General features: G+C 34.9%; 2 protein-coding genes across 2 annotated transcripts; one reads left to right on the forward strand and one right to left on the reverse strand.

Moving 5' to 3' along the window:
- The first annotated feature begins 6,494 nt into the window (after positions 1–6,494).
- On the forward strand, positions 6,495–9,708 carry LOC127254286 (ferric reduction oxidase 6-like). Its single transcript, XM_051279320.1, has 9 exons — positions 6,495–6,894; positions 6,983–7,076; positions 7,158–7,355; positions 7,459–7,693; positions 7,797–8,124; positions 8,215–8,455; positions 8,534–8,789; positions 8,863–9,262; positions 9,342–9,708. Exons 1-9 carry the CDS (start codon positions 6,675–6,677, stop codon positions 9,509–9,511), a joined length of 2,142 nt encoding a protein of 713 aa, XP_051135277.1. The 5' UTR covers positions 6,495–6,674; the 3' UTR covers positions 9,512–9,708.
- On the reverse strand, positions 9,654–12,600 carry LOC127254318 (endoglucanase 25-like). Its single transcript, XM_051279377.1, has 6 exons — positions 12,008–12,600; positions 11,608–11,918; positions 11,044–11,502; positions 10,824–10,959; positions 10,363–10,535; positions 9,654–10,288 (listed from the first exon to the last, which is right to left on the reverse strand). Exons 1-6 carry the CDS (start codon positions 12,381–12,383, stop codon positions 9,887–9,889), a joined length of 1,857 nt encoding a protein of 618 aa, XP_051135334.1. The 5' UTR covers positions 12,384–12,600; the 3' UTR covers positions 9,654–9,886.

A 12,600-nucleotide genomic window follows, 5' to 3' on the forward strand; every position in this document is an offset into this window, starting at 1 on the left:
ACTATAAGTCTATACAAATTTTCCTTATTGGTGTACTGGAATGGAGGTTGACTATTTCATTTAATTTTATCCTATTTAAAGTATAAAAGAGACAAAAAAAATACAAATGAAGTAGTTAACGAAACGTCCTCATTGTGTTCTTTTGTTGATTTTATATGCAGGTTTTTATTATGTAATTTTTTTTTCTAAAAAAATATCAAATCAAATTATTATTTTTCTTTTTCTATATTATACTACAAATTTATTTTATATTTAAAACATCACATCGATCTACATTTATATCACATCAAACAACTATTCAAATTAAATCAACTTTTTACTATTAAAAAAATCAAACCCAAAAACTGGGTATGTTTCTTTTGATATAGTTTGGAAATTTTTGGTTTGGATTTGATATTAAAATAATGTATAATGTAATATTTTATTTTGTGAGAAAAATATATATAATTTTTTTTTTTTTAAAAACGTAAAGTCCAAACAGTAAAAACTTAGAGTTTTGGATCAAAGAAACAAACCAAACTCACAAACAAACACACCCTTATATGTTTATAAAATAGTCCATTATATTTAAACTTGATAATAGTAAAATGATCATAAGACAAAGGCCAGACTTTGTGCAAATGATGATGGTTAGAGCTGTAAATTAGATTATTTATTCATAAATTCAGCTCAATTTATTTGTATAAACTCAATAAACATTTTCTGATAAATTAATTGAACTGAACATAATATAAATTTTAGTTCATATATTTATAAATAATCTCAAATTTTACTCGTAAACATTCAATAATACTTAATAATTAATTCTACCTTATTAGTATATATGTTAGGATATAAGATAGTACTATTTATACATTTCGAATTATACTATCATTTCGTTATTAAATAAAGATTAAAACTAACTCTGAGCTCAAGTTAAAAAGTTGAAATTTCGAAATTTCTTAATACTCTCACAATCTTTTTTAATGAATGAAGTTACTTAATATAATAGCATAGGGCAGTTTTTATTATTTTGAGATCAGATTTCATTTTTATTTTAAAGTGTGCATTTAATCAATCTATATGCATGCACCTAGCTAGAAGAACATATAATTTTTTTAAATAAAAATGAAAAATAAATAAAAATTGAGAAGTTAATTTGAATGTGACAAATGAAGGATCTGCAGGGTCAAGAGAAGCCCGTGACCACTTATAACTTCTCCATCAAGACAATTGCAAGAGTGTTGTTTTCTTATATATATATATATATATATATATATATTAAAGTTACTATTAGATGTATAGAATATGTGTATTTATTTGTAATTTGAAATACAAATCATTATTATTCATTCCCTACTGTTTTTTTAATAAAAATATATTATATTTCTTGTAAAATATTATTTTCCCGTCCCATAACAAAGTATCCATTTTAACTGTACTATCTACCTAACATTACAAATACCTTTACAACTTATAATATATTACACAAATATCATTACCTTTATATCACACCTACTAATAAGGTTATATTAGTCATTTCTACTTTATTCCTACTACATCCCAATATAATACTAATATTTCTAAAACTACTTAAAAAAAACAAATAAATATCTAGTTATGAAAATGATGAGTATATTAAAATATTATTTAAATAAAAAATCAAATCAATATTTTATTTAAAATAAATTTCAAAGCACAATCAAACAAACATAACTAACTTATAATATCTCTCTTTTTTTTTTTTCCCCAAAAACAACTACGAAGAATCATATACTTATCATGCAGATAGCTTTTGAAGATACATATCTTCTTAGTCATCGTTAATTTTAGGAAATAGTAAGCGATTTATGCAAAATTTATGGTAATACAGTGATTTTATGTGCAATTTTTTTTATAAAATAGAGAAATTTGTGATATAGTTTAACCTAAGTTAAATTTAATTTAATCAAGCATTAAATTTCAATGGCCATTTGGCTACCTAACTATAAAAAGCTACTCCGGATTCACATCAATTTTTAATTTTTTTTTCAATTTTATTTTTCAATTTCTTTATCATGTATTAAAATCAATTGTTGCATGTATTGTGTAAAACTATATAATCTGTTAGTTAATGTGTTGTATTTATGAATCTACATCATTGTTAAAAAATTCACCATCAACATATTTACATTTTTCCCTTTTTTTTTTTTTTTTTTTTTTTTTTTTTTAAGTCAAATTTTGTGACTGCCGTTTGGTGAAATTCATCTGTTTTTGTTGAACATATATATACGAAAGTAAGACCAGAATTGAAATTGACATTTGTAATTTGCAATATTAATTCATTAGAATGGTCAAAGTCAAGTAAGTCAATGCAATTTGAGACAAGCATATGCATGGAGGTCCAACAGTATTATTTACTTTGACTAATTAGATTATTACCTGTAGTGTCATTTTAATTTTAATTTCAATTTTTTTTATATAACGCAGGCGCGCTGAACCACTACGTTATTATTATTATTATGATAGAGTTTGAGTTTTTATTTTAATTTTGATTTTTAGCTTAATTAAGTATAATTTGATATAATTATTTCAATAAATGCAACATATTTTTATAAACAATTGTGAAGATTAAGATTGTATAATAAATAAAAAAATATTAAAAGATCAAAGAGAGTGGCAGAGATGTGGGGGTGTGTTTGTTTTTATGAAATGATTGGAAAGAATTTTTTATTTTTATTTTTTATTTTTTATGTAAAATATAGATAATTATGTAAAAAATATAAAAATAATAGAATCGTTTAATGTATAATTTATTAGGGAAACCGTGTATAAGAAAATATTACCCGTGTTGCTTTTGGATATTTTTTTATATTTAAATATTGATTGTTGGTCTATGTACTCTATCTATTTCAAATGATTTGTTTATATTTTTTCTTTTTATCTATTTTATTTCATTTATTTTTTTAATAATGATTATATATTTTAATCGTATTTTAAATTTTATAATTTTATAATTATAATTAAATTAATTAATTATTTTTATTTTAATATATAATCATTTATATTAATAATTATTATTTTTAGTGATATATTTATATATCATTGTCTATATCTAAATTCTTATATTTACGGTAAATTTAACAAATAAGGTAAAATTGAGGAAATAATATACTTCTTTTTTTGTTTGTCTTAAATTCCGTGCAAATTTTTAATAATAAAAAAAATTAAATATATTTAATATTTATCTTATATTTTATTTTATTGCATCACTCAAATAAAAATAATAAATATATTTTTATCTCTTATTACACCATACAATTTTCTAATTATCCTATTTAACTACTATTCATTTAAATTCCTGTGCCGAAATTAAATATTGTTGGTGTTTAAAAGGGCTGGTGTTTAAAAAGGAGGGGAGGTTAAAAAGGAGGGGAGGACAATTGAATGTAATATTTTATCTTTCTTAGGAGAACATCTATATTTTTATAGAAAAATTATAAAAATCTTATAATAATAATAATCATTTGAAATAAAAAATAAAAGTGAATAAAAGCCAAAATTTTATTTTATTTATTGAAGAATTTTATGAATGTAAGGGCCATGTATGAAATCAAAGTCAAACTTGGTAACGATGACCCCCATAGTCCATACATAGGCATAGGTCTTAGGCCAATGGTTAAACGGGTAAGTATTGGGCCATTTCTAGAATGGGGGCCCATACAAACAAAGTGGCCCACTACATCGCCGTGCCTGCCTTAGGACTTAGGACCATTTTGCCTTATTGTCACTTGTCAACCCCTCTCTCTCTCTCTCTCTCTATCCTCAATCATCTATTATTATAATAAATAAATAAATTTGTTCAATCTCTTTGCATGACATAAATTTTTCATAGGCTATAAATTAATGCAAATAAAACAAATAATGGACTTTGTATTAAAATGTAGAAAAGAGGAAGAATAAAGTACATAGCAAATGTCGTTTGGTGGTTCTTGAAAATTTTTAATTTCTCTTGTAACTATTCATAAATCAAAAAGTCTTCTCAGATAAATTAAAAAATACCTTAAATAAACATTATTATTATTATTATTATTATTATTATTATTATTATTATTATTATTATTATTATTATTATTATTATTATTATTATATGGCGGACTTAACTATATGTGGGTATTATGTATTAAGAATGATAGTGAGATGAATATTATTATTTGATACTTATTTGGGCCTTGAATTGATGGCCCAATTATGTTCAACCATCTTCGTAAGTTGTAACATTAATTATAGAGTATATTTGCCTCTTGAATGTAAATTGAGAATTGAGTTGGAGGATATTTATTTAATTTATAATGCACTTATCCATCCGGCTAAAAAAATATATATATTTTTATTCTGAATATTTAATTATAAAGTAGATATTTCATTAAATACTCAACTTTTTTAAACAAATATTCTTAGGGGTTGTTTGGTTCATGGACTTTTTCGATAGGATTAAGATGTTACAGTATGATTTATATGTGATTGGATTTATTATATTTAGGATTTTGAATCTATCTTATGTTTAATTGGTAAAATGATGTGAGATTTATATTTCTCACGGTTTGTTTTTCATATGAATTGAAGGATTCAGATTTTTTATATTCTCAATGACATAATTATTTTCCTATGAATTTTATTTATTTTTGATAAATTAAACTTTTAGTTCATTATTAATATAAATTGAAAATATACCAATAATTTTATAGGATAATAATAGGTTCGCGTAAACTCGATACCCGACCAGGCCCAACATATTTATTTGAAGTTGAATGAAATTATTTGAATACAAGGTCTGGGTCTGGGTCATGTTCGAAATAATATAATAATAATATATCAACTATACATATAAGAAAATAATTTCCAAAATATAATTATATTTAAAATATTTTTTAATAAAGTACATAAATTTTAATAAATGTTGGATCCAGTATATGTGCAATTTTAAATTAAAATTTAAGAATTGTAAAAAAAAAATTATTTTTCGGATCCACCCAGTTTTACCAGGTATAGTTTCGGTCAGATCCAGTATAATCGAATCCAATTTGAGACTCGAATCTAACAATATATATTCGGGACGAATATCAGTTATGATTGAACCTGACCCATTGTCATGCTTATAATTATATATTTTAAATAAAATTTATAATAAATAATAATTATAAACAATGAATTTATTAATTTATTTAAAAAAATATCTTGAACCATAAAAAATAATTTAAGTTTAATTAAATATATAATTCAAATAATAATTAAATTTAAAATTATTTAATTTTTATTTTATATAAATATAATATTATCTCTTTTAAAAGATGATATAAAAGTAAATTAAAATCTCAAGAATGAGATTTAAAAGTAACAGAGGTGGGCATTACAAAAAAAAAAATTTATTTGTAGGATTTTTGACCATTTTTAAAAATCCCATCATTTTAAATTTCACTCTTTTTTTTTAACCAAACATGGATTTAATGAAATTTTAAAATCCAAATATCATAGAATTTGGTTAAATCCTTGAACCAAACAACTCATTACTTTACATCACATAATTACTTTTGTACCAAAGAATAAGGACAAAATTATCATTATCTTACTTTTAACTATACATTATAATTAAAATATTATTAAAAAAAATATATTTAATGAAATATTTTATGAGATAAAAAAAAATATTTTGTTTAAAAAACGCAAAATCTAAATAATAAAATTTGAAAAATTTGATTAAAAGAAACCGTAGCCATCTTGCGAAATAATATACTCTATTATTATTATTTTTTTTACGACGGAATCCACACCGTCACTACTATTTGTAGTGAGTTTTGATAACTCTGGAGTCTAATTTATCATTATTGTTAAAATAAATATGACACACCAATTTATTATCATCATTGTCTTGACGGAATGGTTTGAGGAAAACCATATATTTGTTACTTTTGTAAAAATAGAACCCACAAGATTGTTAGGACAGCAATTAACCACGCAATTCCATCCTAGCCAATCTATCAATATAATGGATGGTTTATTTGTGTTTTAAATTTTAAAATTGTGAGGTAAAATAAATTTTAGATATTATTTTTAATAATTAAATATATATTAAATGCTAGTATTACATTTGTTTCAAATTTATTTTATAATCTTATTACTAAAAATAATTATTATTACATTTTTAGAGCTCACGTACGTACATTACATGCGCCATTACTGTCTCGATTAGCTCGTCTCTGTCTCTCTCTGTCGTCTCTTCCATTTTGTGGAGTATAATTCTGATCATCGGCTCCGCTGTCCCTCTCCGCCATGGCAGGTTGCTCCGATCAGTCCTTTCCTTTTCCTCTCACGTTATATCACATTTATGTCTCCTCCTTCCATTCCTGTCACTCTTCGAAAAGCACATTATTACATCGGCCCCCCATATTTCGAGTGAGTGGCTCTGAGTTCTGCAATAAACTCCAATTTCACATTCATTATTCCAAACTCGACGAAAATTCCAACAAATTCCTCAACAGTCGTTTGATTTAATTTGTTTTCTTCCTAGAAAGAAAACTGCACACACATTTATAATGATGGATGTTCATAACAACCTCGGCAGAGGCGCAAATAAAACCAGAAATTAAACCCTTTATTCCCTTCATCGGATCTGAGGTTGTCTGTTCGTCCGATTCCTCTGATTTTAGGGCACAATAATGGATGCAAAATCAGCGCAGGAACCTCTCCTGTTCAGGCAGGAGGAGGATGTTCAGACAAAACCCCTTTTGCTTTCGTCGGGAAGATGGATTCTCCGATTGGCAATGTCGGCAATTTTCATCGCCTGGGTCGCCGCCATTTTCGTCTTCCCCTGTGAATTTGGGAGCGATTTGTATTTGAAAGCTGTGGAATCGGAGATGAACACTACTGTGGTTACAGGTCGGTTTTCGGACACTCCTTTTGGGGATTCTGCTTTATCAATTTTGTCGAAATCATTACATCTGTTTATCGGCTTCTGCTCCCGCAGGAATTATTTTTCTGATCTTCAGTGCCCCAGTCGTCCTCATTGCATTTCTTGCAACTCCATATCTTGCTCTGAGCAGAAACAATGAGAATCATAAGTACGCAGCACCACTTTCTTATTACACAATTTAACCTAGTTTTTTCCCCCTAATTTGATTGTAATAAATTTCTAATTTTAGGAAAAAGAATCCGAAGTATCCGCAGTTCCGGCTGTGGACTTTCCCGGTGCTGGTGGACGGGCCGTTCGGCGTCGTCACGGCGGCGGAGCTGGCCGGAATATTCCTCTTCGTCGTTTATCTTATCTGGGCGCTTTACACCTGCACTCTGAAGAATATTCAGATTCTGCCTCTGTTTGCTGCACTCAAAGAAGATTCGAGGTATGTCATTACAGCAATGTCTGTTTTGTTTTTCAATCGATCTTTTTGTGATCGAAAGTTGTTGTAACGATGAACTCAGTAGTAACTCAAATGTGTTTTTCAGTCTTTTGATGATGGAACTAACAGGCCTTCGTTTGGGAACCATCGGAATATTTTGCTTAGCCTTTCTGTTCCTGCCCATAGCAAGAGGATCGATGCTTCTCCGGCTCGTCGACATCCCGTTCGAGCACGCTACGAGGTATCATGTCTGGTTAGGACATCTAACGATGGCTCTGTTTACGCTCCACGGCCTTTTTTATATGATTCCGTGGGCGATCGAGAGGCGCCTCACCCGAGAAGTATGTCTAAGCTCCACATTATAGCCATCATTCGATGTTGATGCCTATGTATATATCGAAATGTAATTGTTACGGAAAAAAAATCGATCGCTTTTTTGCGCAGATGATGGCGTGGAATAGCTCGGGGGTCTCCGTTTTTCCAGGAGTCATCGGCCTTATCGCGGGGCTAGCGTTGTGGGCGACATCGCTTCCCGGCGTACGAAGACGCAACTTCGAGCTTTTCTTCTACACGCACCAATTGTACATCGTCTTCATGTTGGGCTTAGCATTGCACGTCGGGGAGCGCGTCTTCTGTTTTTGCGCCGGAGGGGTTCTCCTCTTCTTGGTCGATCGTTTCCTCAGGTTTTGCCAGTCGAGGAGGACGGTGGAAGTTCTTTCGGCTAGATGTTTCCCGTGCGGGACTCTGGAACTCGTTCTTTCGAAGCCCGCAAGTAAACTTTATCCGTCGTAAAAAGTAGTCGTGTTTTTGTGTCTTAGGATGTTCGGCCTCTAACGTTGTCTGCCTTCGGACAATCCCGCAGATTTGCACTACAACGCTCTCAGCTGGATCTTTCTTCAAGTCCGCGAGCTGTCGTGGCTGCAGTGGCATCCGTTCAGTGTCTCCTCGACTCCCCTCGCTGGTAATAATCATATCGCGGTCCTTATAAAGGTCCTCGGAAACTGGACGGAGAGGCTGCAGAATCATATATCGAGCGCTGGCTGTGCCAAAATGACGGCGTCGGTTGAGGGGCCTTACGGTCATGAATCACCGTACTACTTGACGTATGTGTCTGTGTATCTGATTTGTCTCAGCTGATTCAATTCGATTCGATATGTTTTGATGATGGTTTCTTTCTTTAGGTATGAGAATCTCATATTAGTCGCCGGCGGGATAGGAATTTCGCCGTTCTTGGCTATCTTGAGCGACGTCCTCCACCGCGTCAAAGACGGGAAGCCTTGCCTGCCGCGGAAGATACTGATCGTATGGGCGATTAAAAAGTCCGACGAGCTTCCCCTGCTCCAGACCATCGGCATCGACTCCCTTTACCCGGCTTCACCGGATTCCCTCAACATTGAAATCCAAACCTACGTTACGCGCGAATCAGGACCATCGCTGGTAATCGATTCACCTCCTTAGTAAATTAGCCATCTTTATTTTCGTTTAACTCAATCTGGAGCATCGGCTGCAGGAAGACGGGAAGCCAGCGATCGAGCCTGTCAAGCCTACTTGTTTCGCCGCCTCCGGGCGGTCCGGAATGTCTGTTTTGGTCGGCACGGGGAACCCAATATGGTCGGGGTTGTACGTCTTCGCGTGTACCATCGGTTTTATAGTTATAAGAGCCTTGTTAGATGTATGGTACATAATACCTTACAAAATCAAGAACTCGTGGTATAAAGGGCTTCTGCTGATCGCCTGCATGATCGCCGGCGTTGTCATCTTCGGGGGGCTGGTGATCGGGGCATGGCATCTATGGGGAACAAAATCTTCGGATTGTCAAGAAGAAGACACTGTCGAGCAGAAGGAGGTTGTGAACTACAAACAAGAATACGTAAGCAGTATCCGGTATGGCGAGAGGCCGGATTTCGGAGGTATGTTTTGATCGAATCTTAACATTATATACGTGTTGTCGCAAAATCTTGAAGTAATCTATTTCATTTGGCGGCGCAGAGATCTTCGAATCGATGTGTAGTCGTTGGGGGAGTGTGGATATCGGCGTTATGGTGTGCGGTCCTCCCGCCCTTCAAACGAGTGTCGCAAAAGAGTGTCGAACGCAGAATCTTAAGCAAAGTAAGCATCAATCTGTGTTTCATTTCAACAGCCACAGCTTCGATCTTTAGCCGGAGCCTCTCCGGAATTCGGATTCGCCGATCCTGAGGTTCGTATGGTATCTATCAAACGTTCCCGAATGCTTTTGCTTCGTTGATGCATATATATACAATGTTGTTATGTAAATATGTAATGACTGAAGATATAAGTCAATATTGTCCAAAGAATATTACTATATATATATATGTCGTTTAATTTGCTTTTCTTACATATACATAGAGACAGACAGACACACATGAATGGGGTCGACAAGAAACCAGTTAGCTTAGCAGCTCCACACCAGCCCTAAATCCTCAAAAGAATCTTTCCCAAAATTACCTAAAACATTTATAGGCCAGACCGGCGGGGTTTGTCGAAAACAAAAAGTGGGAATTTAGAGGCACCATTCATGGCTTCCACGGAGCTGGCGGCGGCGGCGGCGTCGGAAACATTGGCGGCACAGCCGAGAACATCGTGTTCTTGTCGATCCGGCCGTCATCTTCGCCGGAGAGAGCGACAAGGGCGGCAACTAGACCAGCATTTCCGGCAAGTGTTGGCTCCGTGTAGTTATAGTTAGCACGGACATCATGGAATCCGTCGTGCCTATCCGGTCCGGCAACCAACGCTCCAACGATAGTGTGAGGGTTTGGTTTCTTCGAGTTCTTCCATTTCAGCCCTCCCTTGCAGGTGTACTTGATCTTGTCGCGAGGGATCGATGCGCCTCTGTGGTGGACATGTTTTGGATAATGATTACCGAACCCCACAACATAGCTCATCTTCCTCGGATTCTTGCCGAGGATGTAATTCATCTACAATCATTTAACACAAAGTGAGCGCGACAATCGCCAATATGATCGAGCAATAATTTCAGGGAAAACGGTACCTGAGTCTGCGCAAATTCTCTGAGGACATCGTATGAGTAGAAATGAGGCCCGCAGTACCAGCCGGGAGTGTTGGAAGTTTTCATATAATCGCTGAATACGGTGGCCAAGAAAGCTGCGTTGACGACGTACTGAAGAGGTTGCGGGTCTCCGTGGTTTAATTGGATCATTCCTCCTGTTCATGTTCAATAATTGAAAACTAAATAACACATACACTCCGGAAACGCACGTTGTATAACAACAAACAACATACTCCTTCTGTCCCAAATCAAAAGAGCCCTTCGAGGTTTGGGTAATCATATGATTACTTTTTCTAAAATATGAATGAGATAGTTTAAAATGGAATAGACGAAAATGGTAAAAATGATGCTTTGAATTGAGACGGAGAGATGATGATATATATTTATGTTAGCACAATACAAATGCAGCATATGAACCTGAAAATAGAAAGATCAATTATTACCTTTAGTTCGATTGAACGTTGTGTAATACGGCAAAAACGAGCACATAAAAATGCCGGTTTGGTTATGAAATGCGCTCAAAATTTCTTCGTAAGGATAGCCCGGGCTCAGAAACAATCTCATTCGACTCAAAAGCACCTAACAAAATAGAATCAACAATAACTCATTAGCTCGAGCATTTAAGCAATGCGTGAAATACGCGTAATCTAATATCAGACATACTTGCGCTCCAGCTAGTTTATTGTCCCAACTTAGGACGCCGTAATAAGGGCCTCCCCAAAAGGCGCCGGCGTGGCGAGCAAGGCCAGGAGTAGTAGCCAGCTGGAGATACGACGAATTCCCGGTAGCGTAATAAAGCCACGCTGCGCCCCAAATAAACTCGTCCCAATATCCAGTGGAGTTGTAAAAAGTGGCGGCCTCTTTACCGACGCTATACCTACCACGCTGATCCCTCGAAAACTTAAAGAGTGTCCTAGCGCCGTGCACAAGCTTCTGCGAGTACGCTTTATTGTCCTTGAAAACAATCGACGCAGACGCCAACGCCGCAGCCATTTCTGCAGCAAGATCCGAACAGCTGTGGCATTCGTCGACAGGCCTGTCGTAATTAATGTCCTCCGGCCGCATCCAACACGTGTGATCGTTAGGATCGTCGGTTCCTCCTGACGAATCCCCTTTTCCGACCTTCCGACAACAAATTATTTAGACATCATTCGATCAATCACTGAAATCATTACACAATTCAATCGACATTCTACATTTTACAGATTCAATCCATTGCAATTGTACCTGCATGACGACTCGATCGATCTCGTCGGCAGTGTGGTTGAATGTCTTGAGGAAGTAATCCGTTCCCCATTTGATAATGTCCTTAACGTGGGCGAGCTCCCCCGACGCCTCGTACTTGGCACTGTACTCGATCACGCTCCAGCTCAGCATTGTCATGGCGAATGATTGAGGGAAATTGAACTTGATCGCGTCGCCGGCGTCGTAATAGCCGCCGGCGAGATCCTTGAATATCGTCGACGAATCTGACTTCCCGTCGTTCAGGCAAGAATTACCCCTCCACGATACATTGTTGTGCTTTGGCAGCTTCCCAGCTACGAATTTAATCGACAATAATTAATACATCCACAGATCTGATCTGCCTATTAATTATTCAGATCCAAATATATATGGAAAGACTTACAGCGCTGAGCATTGAAGAACATTAGGGCTTTGTTGAGGGCGAGGGTGTAATTATCCGGCGGCGGGGGGCGGTGGTGGTGGCGGGGGACTGTTTTGACAATCAAAGTGATGAATCCGGCCAAAAGTCCGGCGGCCAGAATAGTTCCGACGGTCCAGACGAAGATCTTCCGGCTGACAATGATGCAGCCCAGATCCACATACTTCTTCTTCTTCTGCTCGCCGGGGCCCAGAAGCCAGCTCTGCTGGGTCTCGTCCAGCGGCCGCGACAGCGCCGCCCGGTCGTAGTCCTGCAAGTTCCGGCTCCGGTCGTCGTCCGTGGCGGAGTCCGCCGCAATCTCCAGCGGCCCTCCCCATGGATCCCGCCCGTACATGCTCATCTCTTCCCTAAATTAAATTTTCACCTAAAACTAAAAACCCTAAAAAATTAACAGGTGAAATCCAACAAGCTGCGATTTTTGATCCGAAATTGAAGAGGGAAATCAGTTCTTGGAAGAGTAAAGGTAGAGTGAGAGGAAATGGGTGCTCCTGATTTTTTTAATTTTGGGGGTGTGAAAATAGGACTTTGGTCGACTTTTGTGGGAGAGACGAATCCAG

This window comes from Andrographis paniculata, unplaced genomic scaffold (genome assembly GCF_009805555.1).
Source record: "Andrographis paniculata isolate CXL003 unplaced genomic scaffold, ASM980555v1 Contig12END, whole genome shotgun sequence".
Classification (NCBI taxonomy): domain Eukaryota; kingdom Viridiplantae; phylum Streptophyta; class Magnoliopsida; order Lamiales; family Acanthaceae; genus Andrographis; species Andrographis paniculata.